Genomic DNA, 15,581 nt, shown 5'->3' with positions numbered 1-15,581 from the left:
GATAATTTAGTTTGATCATTTTACTATGATGTGATACTTCACAGGAAGCAGCGAAGGAATAGCAACAACCTGCTTCTGATAGTGAAGCAATGCAATACTACAAATTGGATCTCTCCAGAATCCAGCAACACATGAATTATTGAAATGTAACATCTGCACTTGGATCAACATGGGTTAGGGGTTGAAGGGTATTATCTGGCCCACATGGAGGAGTTGGCCTAATCTGGTGATCTCTTCCTTGTGCCAGGCTCTAACTCCACCGGAGGTGCGTCCTCCTGGGAGCAGCTTTATTTCTATAACATTAGCGTTTGTTTACCTAAGCACCCAGCTGGCCCATGGAGACAATGATTTTCCTGGACCTGCTGGCAGTCTAATGTTTAACTTTAAAGGGAGAAGAAAGTCAAGGGGAAGTATTTTATCACAGAACATGTTAGCTGCAGAAGCATTTTGACTGATTATTTAAAAAAACAACTCAGGTATCTCTGTGCCAGCAAGAAAATTGATGATTTTTCCCCAAAAATGTTATTTAAAGTTCTCCTGAGGCGAATGTTTTCTTCCATAATTGTACTGCCCCAGATTTAATATCATGGACTCGAAATTCCACGCTATTTTCAACAGTTTTTTGCATCTAAAATCAGGGTATCAAAGGGGGTTGGAAACTGCTTCTGCCAGTTTTCCACCTCAAAATCAATCCTCCCCTAAGTTTCTAAATTTGAGTTGGCCCTTTCCACAATCTATCTGTCGTCTCCAGCTACCTCATTATAATATATGCTAATAAGGGTACTGGCAATGCAGGCCCAAATTTCCTGGATTTACACTCGCAATGCACTAGGGATAAGTTAAAATGAGAAATGCAAGGCACAGCTATTGTCAGGATCAGCAAAGGCAGGCAGAATTGAGGAGGTTCTGAGTCTGAAGAGTGATTACTGCAGCTGGGAGTGACTTTTTGGATTATTGCTTTTGATATTTTGCATACACAGTCTTGGACCTGCTTCTAACTGCTTCTGGGAGTGTGATACCACCAGCAGATTTTGGCCCTCCCCCACCCACAGTGAGGATTTCTCAGTAGCAGGTATGGCATTCCCTATCTGCATACCTTTGTGTGCCATTATCATGAAGGATGAAGTACAGGGGAGAATGTAAGAAAGGATTGTGAGGCAGCAGTTGAGGAGGATACACCACCACCAAATACTACCGCCCTGAAGAATATACAAGAACACAGATCCTATGAGGACCTTAGTGACGAGACGCGTGTTAGAAGAGGACGCTTCATCTAAGAGGCAATAGGGGGGCTCCGACACCCACTGCAAAGTCCAAGGTGCAATAGGTGGCACCATATTGCTTTGCAAACTCCTACAGTCAGCTCCCTCAACAAGAAGGGCTTCCCGAATGTACAGATTGTGTGTAACAACATGTAAAGAATCTTGCACATCAATGCGAAATTTGCTGAAAGTTATCACGATGCATTCATCTTTCAAAACTCGACCATCCTTCACCTCCTTAAGGAAGAAAATCATGTCAATGGATGGTTTGTGCGTGACAAGGCCTACACACTGCTCCCATGAAGAATGATCATACTAAGAGTTGCCCAAACAGCAACAGAGGTGGCCCTCCTTTCATGGCAACTTGCTCTTGGGAGGGAGCCACTTCTGGCTACACCACTGGAGCATGTACCCGTATACCCTTGGGTCAAGTCATGATTCACTGGCTCAAATGCAACTTACCCCGTGGAATTTTGGGGCATATTACTTTTTAAAAGTTTTTTTTAAGTTCTTTTCTGGTCAGTTGGGTATCTGACATGAGCAGAAACCCATCACCATGTTTAAGAATCTCCAAACCAAGCTACTGGGAAATTCACACTTTTGCCTGATATGAAGTGGATACTTTTTCCCAGTGGTGACGCACATTACTTATCTAAGTCCTGAAAGCTTAGGCGCAAGTTGGCAAAGCCAATGCTTAGGGATCCTTAAATATTTCCATGGGTACTGCTGAAGTTTAACCAGCTAAAACCATACAAGCTAAAGTGGAAAGCATTACTAAGTTTCCCAATGCTGGTTCAGCCAGGAGCACCCGACCTGCTAGGGCCGTGGCTTGCAGGGTTATCTAGACTTAAATTGGAAAAATCTCAGCTCCCATTGATAGATCTACCCCTCCCAAGTTCCATTTGTCTTGGCTGGCCAATCAACAACAGTGCCCAAGGTGGACAGCGGGTATAAGAAGCTCCTCATAAACAGCATGGTGATCTGCACAACTCATCATAAAACGTGTGAATGCATCATCATCACTATCCTGACTACTTTGTGGACACACACTGTACCCCATAGAAGAGTGATTCCACCAGTTGGAGGTATAGAGATTCTGCCGCAGCTGCAAGCCTCTCCGCAATCAAATCATGGTCGGCACCAAATTATATTTGAGGATGTGGTCTGATACCTGGCCTCTAGGCAATGTCTTCTGGAAGCGGTCATTCCAAGTCTCATTGTTTCCTTATTAGCTATATAATGGACACCTGCCTTCAGTATAATGAAAGTACCTGCACAGAGTGGTTTACAACGTGCCAACCTTCCTGATATTCTAGATATTCTGACAGTCAAGCGTCACATTCCAGACTGAGTCATCACTAACGGCAAAATCCAGGTCCTCGAGTGAGGGGATTTGGCAAAGGAGTGTGCCTGCTATAAGGCTGCCTCCCCCTCCAAGGTACTTGGTGTTAGATTGAGGTAGGTCTGACTCCTCCCTACTTGTAACCATTTTTTAAACTTATGACTGATAGAATAAATGTATAAAAGCTATGTTCCCTTAAAAATTTTGCCTGATCGTTGCACAACCTGTCCCGAACCTAATACAAAAGATTAACCTATTAACCTTACACCTATCGTTTGCAAAGTAGAAAATGTTTCTCCATACCTTTAAAATCAGAGAGTCGCACATTCTTTGGCTGTATGAGCAGACCTTCACGAACTAGTTCTTCGTAGAGGGAATCAATTGTCCTATGTAAGTTCAAAGTTCACTTTAGTGCTTGTACATTTACACCATGGTTCAGGTCTCTGGTTCCATTGATCACCACTTATTGGATATATATTCGACGGTAATTATTTTATGTATACAAGCAGGGAACTGCACTTGGGCCTCAGCTATTTACAATCTATATTAATGACTTGGATGAAGGGATCGCGTGTAATGTATCCAAGTTTGCTGACGATATAAAGCTAGATGGGAAAGTAAGCTGTGAGGAGGACACAAAGAGTCTGCAAAGGGATATGGACAGGTTAAGTGAGTGGGCAAGAAAGTGGCAGATGCAGTATAATGTAGGGAAATGTGAGGTTATTCACTTTGTTGGGAAGAATAGAAAAACAGAATATTTTTTAAATGGTGAGAAAGAATCAAATGTTGGTGTTCAGAGGGATTTGGGTGTCCTTGCACACAGAACACAGAAAGTTATCATGCAGGTACAGTAAGCAATTAGAAAGCCAAATGGTATGTTGGCCTTTATTGCATGGGGGTTGAAGTACAAGTGTAGGGAGGTCTTGTTGTAATTGTACAGGGCTTTGGTGAGACCACATGGGGAGTACTGTGCACAGTTTTGGTCTCCTTACCTAAGGAAGGATATACTTGTCTTAGAGGTGATGCAACGAAGGTTCGCTAGATTGATTCCTGGGATGAGAGGTTTGTCCTATGAGGAGAGATTGAGTAGGATGGGCCTATACTCTGTAGAGTTTAGAAGAATGAGAGGTGATCTCATTGAAACATATACGATTCTGAGAGGGCTTGACAGGGTAGATGCTGAGAGTCTGTTTCTACTGGCTGGAGAGTCCAGAACTAGGGAGCATAGTCTCAGGATAAGGGGTCAGCCATTTATGACTGAGATGAGGAGGAATTTCTTCACTCAGAGGGTTGTGAATCTTTGGAATTCTCTACCTGAGAGGGCTGAGGATGCTCAGTCGTTGAGTATATTCAAGGCTGAAATCGATAGATTTTTGGACTCTAAGGGAACCAAGGGATGTGGGGATCGGGCGGGAAAGTGGACTTGATGGTGAAGATCAGTCATGATCTTATTGAATGGCAGAGCAGGCTCGAGGTGCCGTATGGCCTACTCCTGTACCTATTTCTTATGTTCTAAGTCTAATTTAAATGGTGGGAAAGAAACACCCATGACTCTTGGAAATCACATTCCATTTTCTCCCCAAGATAACATATTAATGAAAAGCTACATGGGATCTCACTGATGCACTTTCTCACTCCAATTGTGATACTTTTCCAATCGCAGTCCTGTGTCATAATGCACTTGTAACTCTGTTGCTCATATTATATAGTTAGATTCACTTGTTAGACAAACATCATAGAAAGATGATAGCCAACAGAGCCCCCATGTTAATTTTCTATTTATATATCTGCAGATCAGTAGTATAAGCAAATAACCTAGTGCCATATTTGAGTTATAATGAAGCTGTCGTTATAACATGCACAGTTTGGCTGATGAGGCCATTTGGCTTTATTTCCCTTTTTATTTATGTATTTGTACTGCTTATTTCCTATAAACTATACAGGAACAATGTCAGAGATGTGAGAATCCACTGACCTTGCACAAGTCAGCTGGGATCAGTATAAACTAAAAAGTTGAATAGGTGAGCCTAACCAGCTGGGACTCCATAGAAGCTATTAGACAGTTTTACTGTCTGCACGTGATTTATACGAGTCTTATTTCTTCCTTATCTCCTTTTAACTGCAGATAATTATTTTAGAATTTATGCTGGGTGTTGAATTTCATGACATTCAATCTCAGATTTACACCGTTATGATATCTCATTGGTGCAGTAATTGCTAATGTTAAATCTTTTGGTGTGAACACAATTACACTGAGCACTTCAGCAGCCAGATCCCAAATTAAACAAATTCATCTAATAAATTCACAATACAAAGAATTAAATACTGAGACACTCTGGAATTATTTCAAACCATTGCAACGTGTCTTTGGGTCAAACATTGGGAGAAGAGATTGAAGCTGTGGTAATATTTCATTTGTACAGAACTCCTAATAGCCTTTAAATACAAAACCTTGATTCCAGCTTCAAACTTCAACTGTTCTCTGTTTACTCAATGTCTGATTCCCACTACATTGAATTTTTAATGTTTAGTATGTTATGTATGACAAAAAGCTGCCACGTTTCACCCCGAGACAACACACTGTAAATGTCCATTTATGTCAGTGTGATATATGGGCTGTTCAATGTTTACTGCTGTTGTTTTGATTGAGCCTCTGAATAAATGTGCTGTGATGTTAAAAACTACACCTTGGCTGCTTTAAATCTAAGCTCTATAGTAATTCTGGGGCATCCAAAACATTCACTTTTGAAACATTCTCTGGAGATTCGGTATGTTGAAGAAGTGAGAACTGACATTTATTTGCTTCCTTGGCTCTGCTTATCAGTCCTCCCAGCTCCATGGCTAGTTTGGTTGAATTTGAACTCCAACCGTTAGAGGATAGCAGTTTTCATCATGAGGGCAGAAGATAAGCCTAAGAGCCACATGCATTTTCACCATGACTGCATGCGTAAGTCATGCAAAGGCATTTTAACAAAGCAATGTCCCACTTCAGTAATTGGTAATAGATGATAAAAGGTTTGCCAAACATGAAGATGATGCCACTTTACTTAGACTTTATGTAATTAAAAAGAGTTCAATAAAAGAAAAAGGAAAAACTGCAAATGCTGAAAATACACAGTAGGTCATTCAGCATCTGTAAAGAGAAATGACAGGTTATGACATTATAACATTTCGGATGTGTACACTTTAGTAGAATTAATGCAGGGTATTTTCCGTTTACAGATACTAACTGATCTGCTGTGTATTTCCAAGATTCTCTGCTTTTATTTTAAAGTGTATCTTTGTGAAACTAGGTACATGGGCAACTGCAGCCTTGAATAAAACATAGCATGTTGATTATATGAATATTATGTTTTAAAACATTAACAAAATACTGCAGTGCATTTAAACTGTGATTTTATCATCTAACATTAAAACGTTTTGGTACAATTTTAAAGGGGGTGCCGTAACAGAGAGACCTGAGGGTTCGCATACACAAATCTTTGAAGGTAGCAGGACAACTTGATAAGGCTGTTAAAAATAGCATACGGGATCTTGGGCCTTATAAATAGAGGCATAGAGTACAAAAGCAAGGAAGTTATGTTAAACCTTTAGAAATCACTGGTTAGGCCTCAGCTGAAGTATTGTGTTCAATTCTGGGCACCACACTTTCGGAAGGATATCAAGGCCTTGGAAAGGGTGCAGAGGAGATTTACTGGAATGGTGCCAGGGATGAGAGACATCAGTTATTTGGAGAGACTGGAGAAGCTGGGATTATTCTCCTTAGAGCAGAATAGATTAAGAGGAGATTTAGTAGAGGTTTTCCAAATTATGAAGGGTTTTGATAGAGTAGATAGGGAGAAACTGTTCCCACTCGCAGGAGGTTCATAACCAGAAAACACAGATTTAAGGTAATAGGCAAAAGAACCAGGAGAGAGAAGAGAATTTTTTTACGCAGTGATTTGTTATGATCTGGAATGCACTGTCTGAAAAGGGTGGTGGAAGCAAATTCAATAGTAACTTTCAAAGCCCTGTTAAGATTTAATTTGTGGAGTATTTCCTCATGACATGTAATACAACTGTTTCCAGCTTGATCTCTACCTGTTAACAGTCAGGTCTTTTCCTTTCTTCTTTTTTCCTTTCTTGCCTTTCTTTTTCTGCATGAAACCCAGAAACACAGTAAGCTCATGGAATTCAAACTGTTCACATCATTCTAATGAAATTACTTCAATGTTCAAATATATGTGTTAAAATGTGTATCACCTATTGGTGCCTCTTTTAAAAATCAAAGACATAGGGGGCTTAATTGGGTTGTGGCGCCCATTTTGTAGGCGCTATGCGGACACCTAAGCCCCAAAAATGACATCCGAGATGCGTGCACATAATTCCGGCGTGACATGCGCAGGACGCCATAATGGTAAAGGCGTTTGCGTGTGTGCACCTAACGAACGCTGGCAGCATGTAGAGTAGGGAGATTATGACGTCAATCAGTGTGCAACGCTGATTTGAAGCAGTCAGCGCCATTTTCGAACTCCCCGCTCCAGCCAATGCACTGCCTTAACCTCACACAGCTGAACAGGAGTTAAAGGGCATGAAGGACTGCCCCCACCAGCACTATTTAAAGGGAGCATGCAAGAGTTACAGGTTAGTTGCTGAATTAGATATTCTGGCTGATGGTACAATTGTGGGTGTTTGTGGAAGTTTCCTACACTTGGAGAAAGTTGCTATATTATGTAGAGAGTGGTCTGGCTGGTCTTGCAGTACTGTTAGTGGCATTTAAAATAGTGTACTGAACAAGGTTGATACCAGAAATGGATGGCCTGCTAGGGCTTCCTCTGGGAATTGAACATGACTGGGAACATGCAGAGAGACCACGCAGAGCAGGACAAGCTGCTAGAAGAGGAAGGAGGAGGAGGAGGCGCAGGAGGCCATTTCCAAAGAAGGCCTTCAGGGACCAATTCTCTTACCTCAACTTCAACGATGACCAGTGGATCCGATGGCTGCGGATCACTAAAGAGGTCGTGACTGAAATTTGTTAACTGCTGCAGCCACAACTGCAGCCTCAGAGCAGGGCAAGAACAGCATTCCCTGTGGCTGTCAAGGTGACCGTGGGGCTTAATTTTTACAGCTCTGGCTCCTTTCAGGCTGCTGCTGGAGATATAAGCAACATTTTACAGTTTGCAGTGCATTGCTGTATAAGGGAGGTCACTGAGGCTCTGTACGCACTCAGAAACAAATTCATCACGTTCCCTCTTGACAGAGACAAGTAGAATGAGAGACCACGAGGGTTTGCTCGCATTGCAGGCTTCCCCATGGTGCAGGGGGCCATTGACTGCATGCATATTGCCATGCGTGCTCCACATCTGAACTCGGACATTTTCTTGAATAGAAAGGGATTCCACTCCCTCAATGTGCAGCTGGTGTGTGACCACACTCAGCGCATCATACAGGTCAATGCCTGCTATCCTGGCAGCAGTCATGACTCCTTCATTCTGTGGCAGTCCAATGTGCCACCTATATTTCAACCAGCACGGCAAGTCAAACGCTGGCTACTGGGCGATAAGGGTTATCCCCTCATGAAGTGGCTCATGACTTTGGTCAGGAACCCACGCAGATGTGCAATCGTATGAGAGCCATTCTGCCACATGGAATATCATAGAGCACACCATAGGTATCCTCAAGCAACATTTCCACTGCCTGGACTGCTCTGGAGGAGCCCTTCAGTACTCAGCTGAGAGGGTATCAAGATTTGTCGTTGTATGCTGTATGCTGTACAACCTCGCCCTTATGAGGTAACAGCACTTGCCACCACCTATCCGGCGAGAACCTGAGCAAGAGGCAGAGGAAAAGGAGGAAGAGGCGGAGGAGGAAGTGGAGGGGGAGGAGGAGGAAGTGGAGGAAGAGACAGGGAGACAACAAGGTTGACAGGCCCTGTCTGCCAGGGCTCTGCATGATCAGATTATTAATAAGTGATGCCAGTAATCTCAACGACATCTCCCCATTCACCAACAGTCCCACATTCCTTACCTTTCATCTCCCACATGACCATCAAATTGTCCTCCTTATGATTACACATTGCTTCCTCCATCAGCTCATGGCAGAAATGAAAACCAACACCAAATCCAAATTCATAACCACATTTATAGATTTACACATCAAATGATTCAAACAAACTGATACTATTCACCCTTGTGCATTCCCTTAGTGCCTGTCGTTCGTGTGCCTTTACCTTTCCTAGTGCTCCTACGAGGTGCATCCCCAGTGGCTGGAGCATGGGTGGTGGAAGGCTGCTGACCTTCAATTGAGGAGCGTGCAGATGGCCTTGGAGGACGACCTCGAGCAGCTCTGGGCCAGGAGAACCCAGGTTCAGACTGCACCAACTTGGCCTGAGCTGCGGCAGTCTGGCCTGGCTGGCTGACAGGCAACAACAAGGGCACTGGCGGAGTGGTGGGGGTGGGAGCAGGAATGCTGTCATCCTGAGAGAGGACAGCAGGTTCCTGTTCCATGGCACCACTGCCACTCTCCTGGGGCGTGCCTCAGCAATCCTGGTGATCTGCTGGAGAACAGATTGCTGGACTGCTGTGAAGCCCTGGAAGGCCTGTTCCACAGTGGAACCCAGAGCCACGATAGCAGCAGCATGAGCTTCCAAAGCAGCAATCTGACCTTGGATGGCAGATGTTGGTGCTGCAATGGAAGCTGTGACACCGGTCATCAGACGCTGCGTCATGGTGGGTTCCACAGGTGTGCTGATGGAGGTGACCACCTGTTCCATGTGGGAAAGGATAGGCTCCAAGCTCTGCACAAAGCCCTGTGCCAAGTTGGAGCTGGACTCCTCCATGCCCCTTAACGTTGTGTGCAGGCTTTCTGGCAGGCTTCTGAGTGCACCAAGCATTTGGTTGTGTACGCACAACAGCCTTCTTCGGTAGCCTGGCCCATTGAAGTCATCATCTGACTCCTCTGCAGCTGAACGAATGTGCAACCTCGCTCTCCGGCGAGCTGGCACCTGTGGTATCCATTCCCCCCGCCCCGGCTCCTGCGCCCTTGTGCCCAGTGTCTCATCACGTGCAGATCCCTCCTCTATCCCAGCCTCTAAACTACGCGCAGTGTCACTATGTGAGCTGGTGGCTGCGAGTGCAAGATCGAGTGATGATGTGTCTGCATTACCACTGTCATCTTCCTCTGCTTCCTCTGACTGTGCCGGTTCCAGTTCTTGGATATCTGAAATGACAAAGGGACAGGGGTTGAGTTGTGTGGGGAGAGGAGAAAATAAGACGTGTGTGCTGACACCATCTGCAGCACGTGAGTCAGAAAATATTGTGGGCTGAGGGAGAAGTGGGAAGCGAGAAGGAAGATTAGGTATGCAGAAACCCTCATCATCGATACCTCCAGCACCGACAGTGGCCACGGCCACAGCGACGGCCCGTCCAATGATCAACAACACTGTCTCCTCCATGGGGGTGTGTAAGTGTGCCTGTCCTCCCCCAGGACTTTCCTACTGCCTGTTGTTATGCGCCACCTTCTCCTGCAAGAAAGAAGGAACTGTGTCAGTGAGTGTACCTGCAAGATGTTTGGATGATGTGGCTGTGATGGTTGAATAGCTGCCAGTGTTTGTGATCTGTGAGTTGTGGGTGTGCGGCTTGAAGGAGTGGTACTGTGTGAGGGTGAGATGCAGTACCTGATTTGAAGAATTGCGTACTGATGGAAAGAATTTGTTGGTAGGTGGGTGAGGGGGGGTGTAGTGCATGCAGCAGTGCAGGCGGCTAGTGGTGCAGTTGGTAGGAGATGCCACTTGACAGTTGAACTCACTCACCTTGACCACTCTTGTCAAATCATTGAACTTCTTCCTGCACTGCACCCACGTTCTTCGCGCTATGCTCCTGGCATTGACCTCGTGCGCAACTTCCTCCCACTGCCTCTTCAGCATATGTCTGGAGGGCCTCCTGCCCCCCTGCAGATAAAGGATGCCCTTCTATGCCTCCACTTCTTCCATCAAGGCCCCTAGTGCACCGTCCGAGAAGATTGGTGCACGCTCTCTCACAGGCGCAGTCATTCCTCAGTATATTACAGCACAGAGTTAGTTGCCAAATGAATTCCAGCTCTTCCTGCAGCCACAGTGCACCTCCCCTTTAAGAGGTGCAGTCTGCCTTTAAGAAATGTTAGCCACTCCCGATATCGGGGCCCCCTGCTGATGCATGCAGCCAATCAACAGCGCAGCTAGCGCTGGCAGCACACAGCAATCATTTAAATCATCAGGCAGCACGAATGTTACGTGTTGCCTGCATCACAACCAACGGGCATGGGTTAATTGTGCATCGCGATCCCAGCGCCCATTTTCAGGGGTTAACCAGTTTAATCCCCATAGAATTTATTGACATAGACATCAACATCTAGGGTACAACAGTATAGGGGTTACGGTACTGGACTAGCAACCCACGAGTATTGAGGTCAAATTCCACCTTAACATGTCATGAAATTGAATTCAATTTGATATTTTATAGGTAACTACCACAAAAAAGACCATGAAAGCTGCCAGATTGTCATAAAACAGAAACAAGTGGTTCATTAATGTCCTTTAGGGAAAGTAACCCGCCACCCCTACCCAGTCGGACTTATAATCCAGTCCATACGACACGGTTGTCTATTAATGCCCTCCCGGAAACTACAGATGAGCAATAAATGTAGCTTTCCAGTATCTTCCATATCCGAGGAACAAATAAAAAGAAAATATCTTTCTGTTGATTTTTTGCTAAGGTTCAATTCTAGGAGTCCTGGCAGCCTTCCATTACATTGCCATGTGGAAGCTTACATGAGTGTCAGAGGGATATTTGACTGTGGAAGGCACGTCAGCTGAACTTCATCCTGTTCCCATCCATGATCCATAAACAGAATCAATGTATATCAATCAGGAATAGGAATATTGGCTGATTTTTCCCCTTCTTAAAGATAACTGTAGCGGTCCAATGGTCATTTCAGCTAACTTACCACAGGCCAAGAATCGCATTGCTTATATCCAGGAAGCCACTGGGTAGGCTGGGTCCAACCTGCACACGTGCAAGTATCCGTATGTTGCTGCTGCTGTTCTGAAATCTGCCCTGCAATGTAGGCAGGTTTATTCTAGTGCACCAGAAGGCAAGAAACACAGAATCACTTGTGTTTGAAATAGTTTGTATGATATATAATTGCCATGAAGGAATGATTAGCACTCACAATGCAGTTACTGTTAGAGTGGCTTCCCGAACTCACTGATGTGAATTATCCAGATGTTGATGAAAGTAACACTTTCCATATACTTTCCAAACAAAACGACAAAAAGAACATGTGGGTTTGTGCAAGTCTGTCCCAGTCTGATGAATCATAATCTGTTACATTATAGGATACTTCTCAGGAATATTAACATAAACTGCAGTTTTTTTTATTCATTCATGGGACGTGGGTGTCGCAGGCAAGGCCAGCATTTATTGCCCATCCCTAATTGCCCTTGAGAAGGTGGTGGTGAGCCGCCTTCTTGAACTGCTGCAGTCCGTGTGGTGAAGGTTCTCCCACAGTGCTGTTAGGGAGTTCCAGGATTTTGACCCAGTGACGATGAAGGAACGGCGATATATTTCCAAGTCAGGATGGTGCGTGACTTGGGGGGGAACGTGCAGGTGGTGGTGTTCCCATGTGCCTGCTGCCCTTGTCCTTTCAGGTGGTAGAGGTCGTGGGTTTGGGAGGTGCTGTCGAAGAAACCTTGGCGAGTGGCTGCAGTGCATCTTGTGGATGGTACACACTGCAGCCACATATGCAACGGTGCTGGAGGGAGTGAAAGTTTAAGGTGGTGGATGGGATGCCAATCAAGCGGGCTGCTTTGTCCTGGATGGTGTCGAGCTTCTTGAATGTTGTTGGAGCTGCACTCATCCAGGCAAGTGAAGAGTATTCCATCAAACTCCTGACTTGTGCCTTGTGGATGGTGGAAAGGCTTTGGGGAGTCAGGAGGTGAGTCACTTGCTGCAGAATACCCAGCCTCTGACCTGTTCTTGTAGCCACAGTATTTATGTGGCTGGTCCAGTTATGTTTCTGGTCAATGGTGACCCCCAGGATGTTGATGGTGGGGGAATCGGCAATGGTAATGCCGTTGAATGTCATGGGGAGATGATTAGACTCTCTCTTGTTGGAGATAGTCATCGCCTGGCACTTGTCTGGCGTGAATGTTACTTGCCACTTATCAGCCCAAGCCTGGATGTTGTCCAGGTCTTGCTGCATGCGCGCACGGACTGCTTCATTATCTGAGGGGTTGCGAATGGAACTGAACACTGTGCAATCATCAGCGAACATCCCCATTTCTTACCTTATAATGGAGGGAAGGTCATTAATGAAGCAGCTGAAGATGGTTGGGCCTAGGACACTGCCCTGAGGAACTCCTGCAGCAATGTCCTGGGGCTGAGATGATTGGCCTCCAACAAACACTACCATCTTCCTTTGTGCTGGTTATGACTCCAGCCACTGGAGAGTTTTCCCCCTGATTCCCATTGACTTCAATTTTACTAGCGCTCTTTGATGCCACACTCGGTCAAATGCTGCCTTGATGTCAAGGGCAGTTACTCTCACCTCACCTCTGGAATTCAGCTCTTTTGTCCATGTTTGGACCAAGGCTGCAATGATGTCTGGAGCCGAGTGGTCCTGGTGGAACCCAAACTGAGCATCAGTGGGCAGGTTATTGGTGAGTAAGTGCCGCTTGATAGCACTGTTGACGACACCTTCCATCACTCTGCTGATGATTGAGAATAGACTGATTGGTCGGTAATTGGCCGGAATGGTTTTGTCCTGCTTTTTGTGGACAAGACATACCTGGACAATTTTCCACATTGTCGGGTAGATACCAATGTTGTAGCTGTACTGGAATAGCTTGGCAAGAGGCGCGGCTAGTTCTGGAGGACAAGTCTTCAACACTACAGCCAGGATGTTGTCAAGCCTTTGTTGCATCCGGTGCACTCAGCGGTTTCTTGATATCACGTGGAGTGAATCGAATTGGCTGAAGACTGGCTTCTGTGATGGTGGGGATATCGGGAGGAGGCCGAGATGGATCATCCACTTGGCACTTCTGGCTGAAGATGGTTGCAAACGCTTCAGTCTTATCTTTTCCACTCACGTGCTGGGCTCTGCCATCATTGAGGATGATGGTGTTCACAGAGCCTTCTCCTCCTGTTAGTTGTTTAATTGTCCATCCCCATTTACGACTGGATTTTGCAGGACTGCAGAGCTTTGATCTGATCCATTGGTTGTGGGATCACTTAGTTCTGTCTGTAGCATGCTGCTTCCACTGTTTGGCATGCATGTAGGCCTGTGTTGTAGCTTCACAAGGTTGGCACCTCATTTTTAGGTACACCTGGTGCTGCTCCATGCATGCTCTTCTACACTCCTCATTGAACCAGGGTTGATCCCCTAGCTTGTTGATAATAGTAGACTGAGGGATATGTCGGGCCATGAGGTTACAGATTGTGGTGGAATACAATTCTGCTGCTACTGATGGCCCACTGCGCCTCATGGATGCCCAGTTTTGAGCTGCTAGATCTGTTCTGAATCTATCCCATTTAGCACGGTGGTAGTGCCACACAACACGATGGAAGATTTGTCTACTGTGGGAAGACGGGACTGGGACTTCATCTCCACAAGGACTGTCAGATGGTCACTCCTACCAATACTGTCACGGACGAGGTTAAGTAGGTTTTTCCCTCGTGTTGGTTCGCTCACCACCTCCCGCAGACCCAGTCTGGCAGCTATATCCTTCAGGACTCGGCCAGCTCGGTCAGCAGTGGTGCTATCGAGCCACTCTTGGACATGTACATTCTGTGCCCTTGTTACCCTTAGTGCTTCCTCCAAGTCGTGCTCAACATGGAGGAGGACTGATTGATCCGCTGAGGTCGGTAGGTGGTAATCATGTCAAACCATGTTTGACCTGATTCCATAAGACTTCATGGGGTCCAGAGTCATTGTTGAGGACTCCTAGGGCCACTCACTCCTGACTGTATATCACTGTGCCGCCACCTCTCGTGGGCCTGTCCTGTTGGCGGGACAGGACATACCCAGGGATGGTGACGGAGGAGTCCGGGACATTGGCTGAAAGGTATGATTCTGTGAATATGGCTATATCAGGCTGTTGCTTGACTTGTCTGTGGAACAGCTCTCCCAATTTTGGCACAAGTCCCCAGATGTTAGTGAGAAGGACTTTGCAGGGTTGACTGGACTTGGTTTGCCTTTGCCTTTGTTATGTCCGGTGCCTAGTGGTCCGATGCCGGGTGGTCCTTCCAGTTTTAGTTCAATAACATTACAACACTATTTATAATTTATACTGAAGAACACAGTAAATGAGGATAAATATCTACGGTTTTGTACATATTCAGTGTTTGGAAGTTACAAGCAATGATTATGAGAAATTTTGCACATATGTGTCACAAAAAGACTTGTTTTGACACCTCAAGTGTTGCAGATACGTTTAGATACTAGGTAAAGGTGCTGCCTGGCTGAGAAGCCACAAATGAGTAAACTCATTGGAAGCCTTTTTCCTGTCTTTTTTTTTGGTTAATTTTGCTCCCTTTCTTCCCTCCTCCTCTCCCGAAGGTACTGACTCCTGCTGGGTTATGGTTGCACAGATGCTGGTCATCCTCCAATGACTCACCCGGGTCGGCATTCTTCATGTGTGGACTTGGACAGAAACTGTTGGCAGTCTATTTGACTGTGGGCCATCAAAGTTGACCCTGCTCCTGTCTTCATCCAATGTCCACATATTTGCTCTTTCTTGGGTACATAACTGGACAACAATCAGAAGAGGGAACCCTGGCTGTTTATTGTATCTTATGTAAAAGTGTGTTTTAGGTGTTTGATTTAGTAGTTTAGGTTTAATATCTCATTAATTAAGCTGTTGTTGATGTTCGAGTACTTTATTGCTTTTCCATATCACAGTGCATGAAACAAAAGCAATACAATCAGGAGACAGAAGTTTCCATGAACCTACCAGTCGTCTA

At 45.3% G+C, this 15,581-nt stretch overlaps 1 protein-coding gene across 1 annotated transcript in view; it reads right to left on the bottom strand.

Annotated features, from left to right (window-relative positions):
* Window positions 1-15,581, bottom strand: part of iqca1 (IQ motif containing with AAA domain 1) — a 189,280-nt gene that overhangs the window by 42,251 nt on the left and 131,448 nt on the right. Inside the window, exons 12-13 of the mRNA XM_067987925.1 lie at window positions 6,685-6,740; window positions 2,908-2,990 (exon numbers count right to left, since the gene is read on the bottom strand). Coding sequence (XP_067844026.1) covers window positions 2,908-2,990; window positions 6,685-6,740 — 139 coding nt within the window. The remainder of the gene's footprint in view (window positions 1-2,907; window positions 2,991-6,684; window positions 6,741-15,581) is intronic.

The sequence above is a fragment of the Heptranchias perlo genome, chromosome 7, assembly GCF_035084215.1.
Source record: "Heptranchias perlo isolate sHepPer1 chromosome 7, sHepPer1.hap1, whole genome shotgun sequence".
Taxonomy (NCBI): domain Eukaryota; kingdom Metazoa; phylum Chordata; class Chondrichthyes; order Hexanchiformes; family Hexanchidae; genus Heptranchias; species Heptranchias perlo.
The sequence above is the reverse complement of the archived record's forward strand: the minus strand, read 5'-3'. Positions and strand labels throughout refer to the sequence as shown.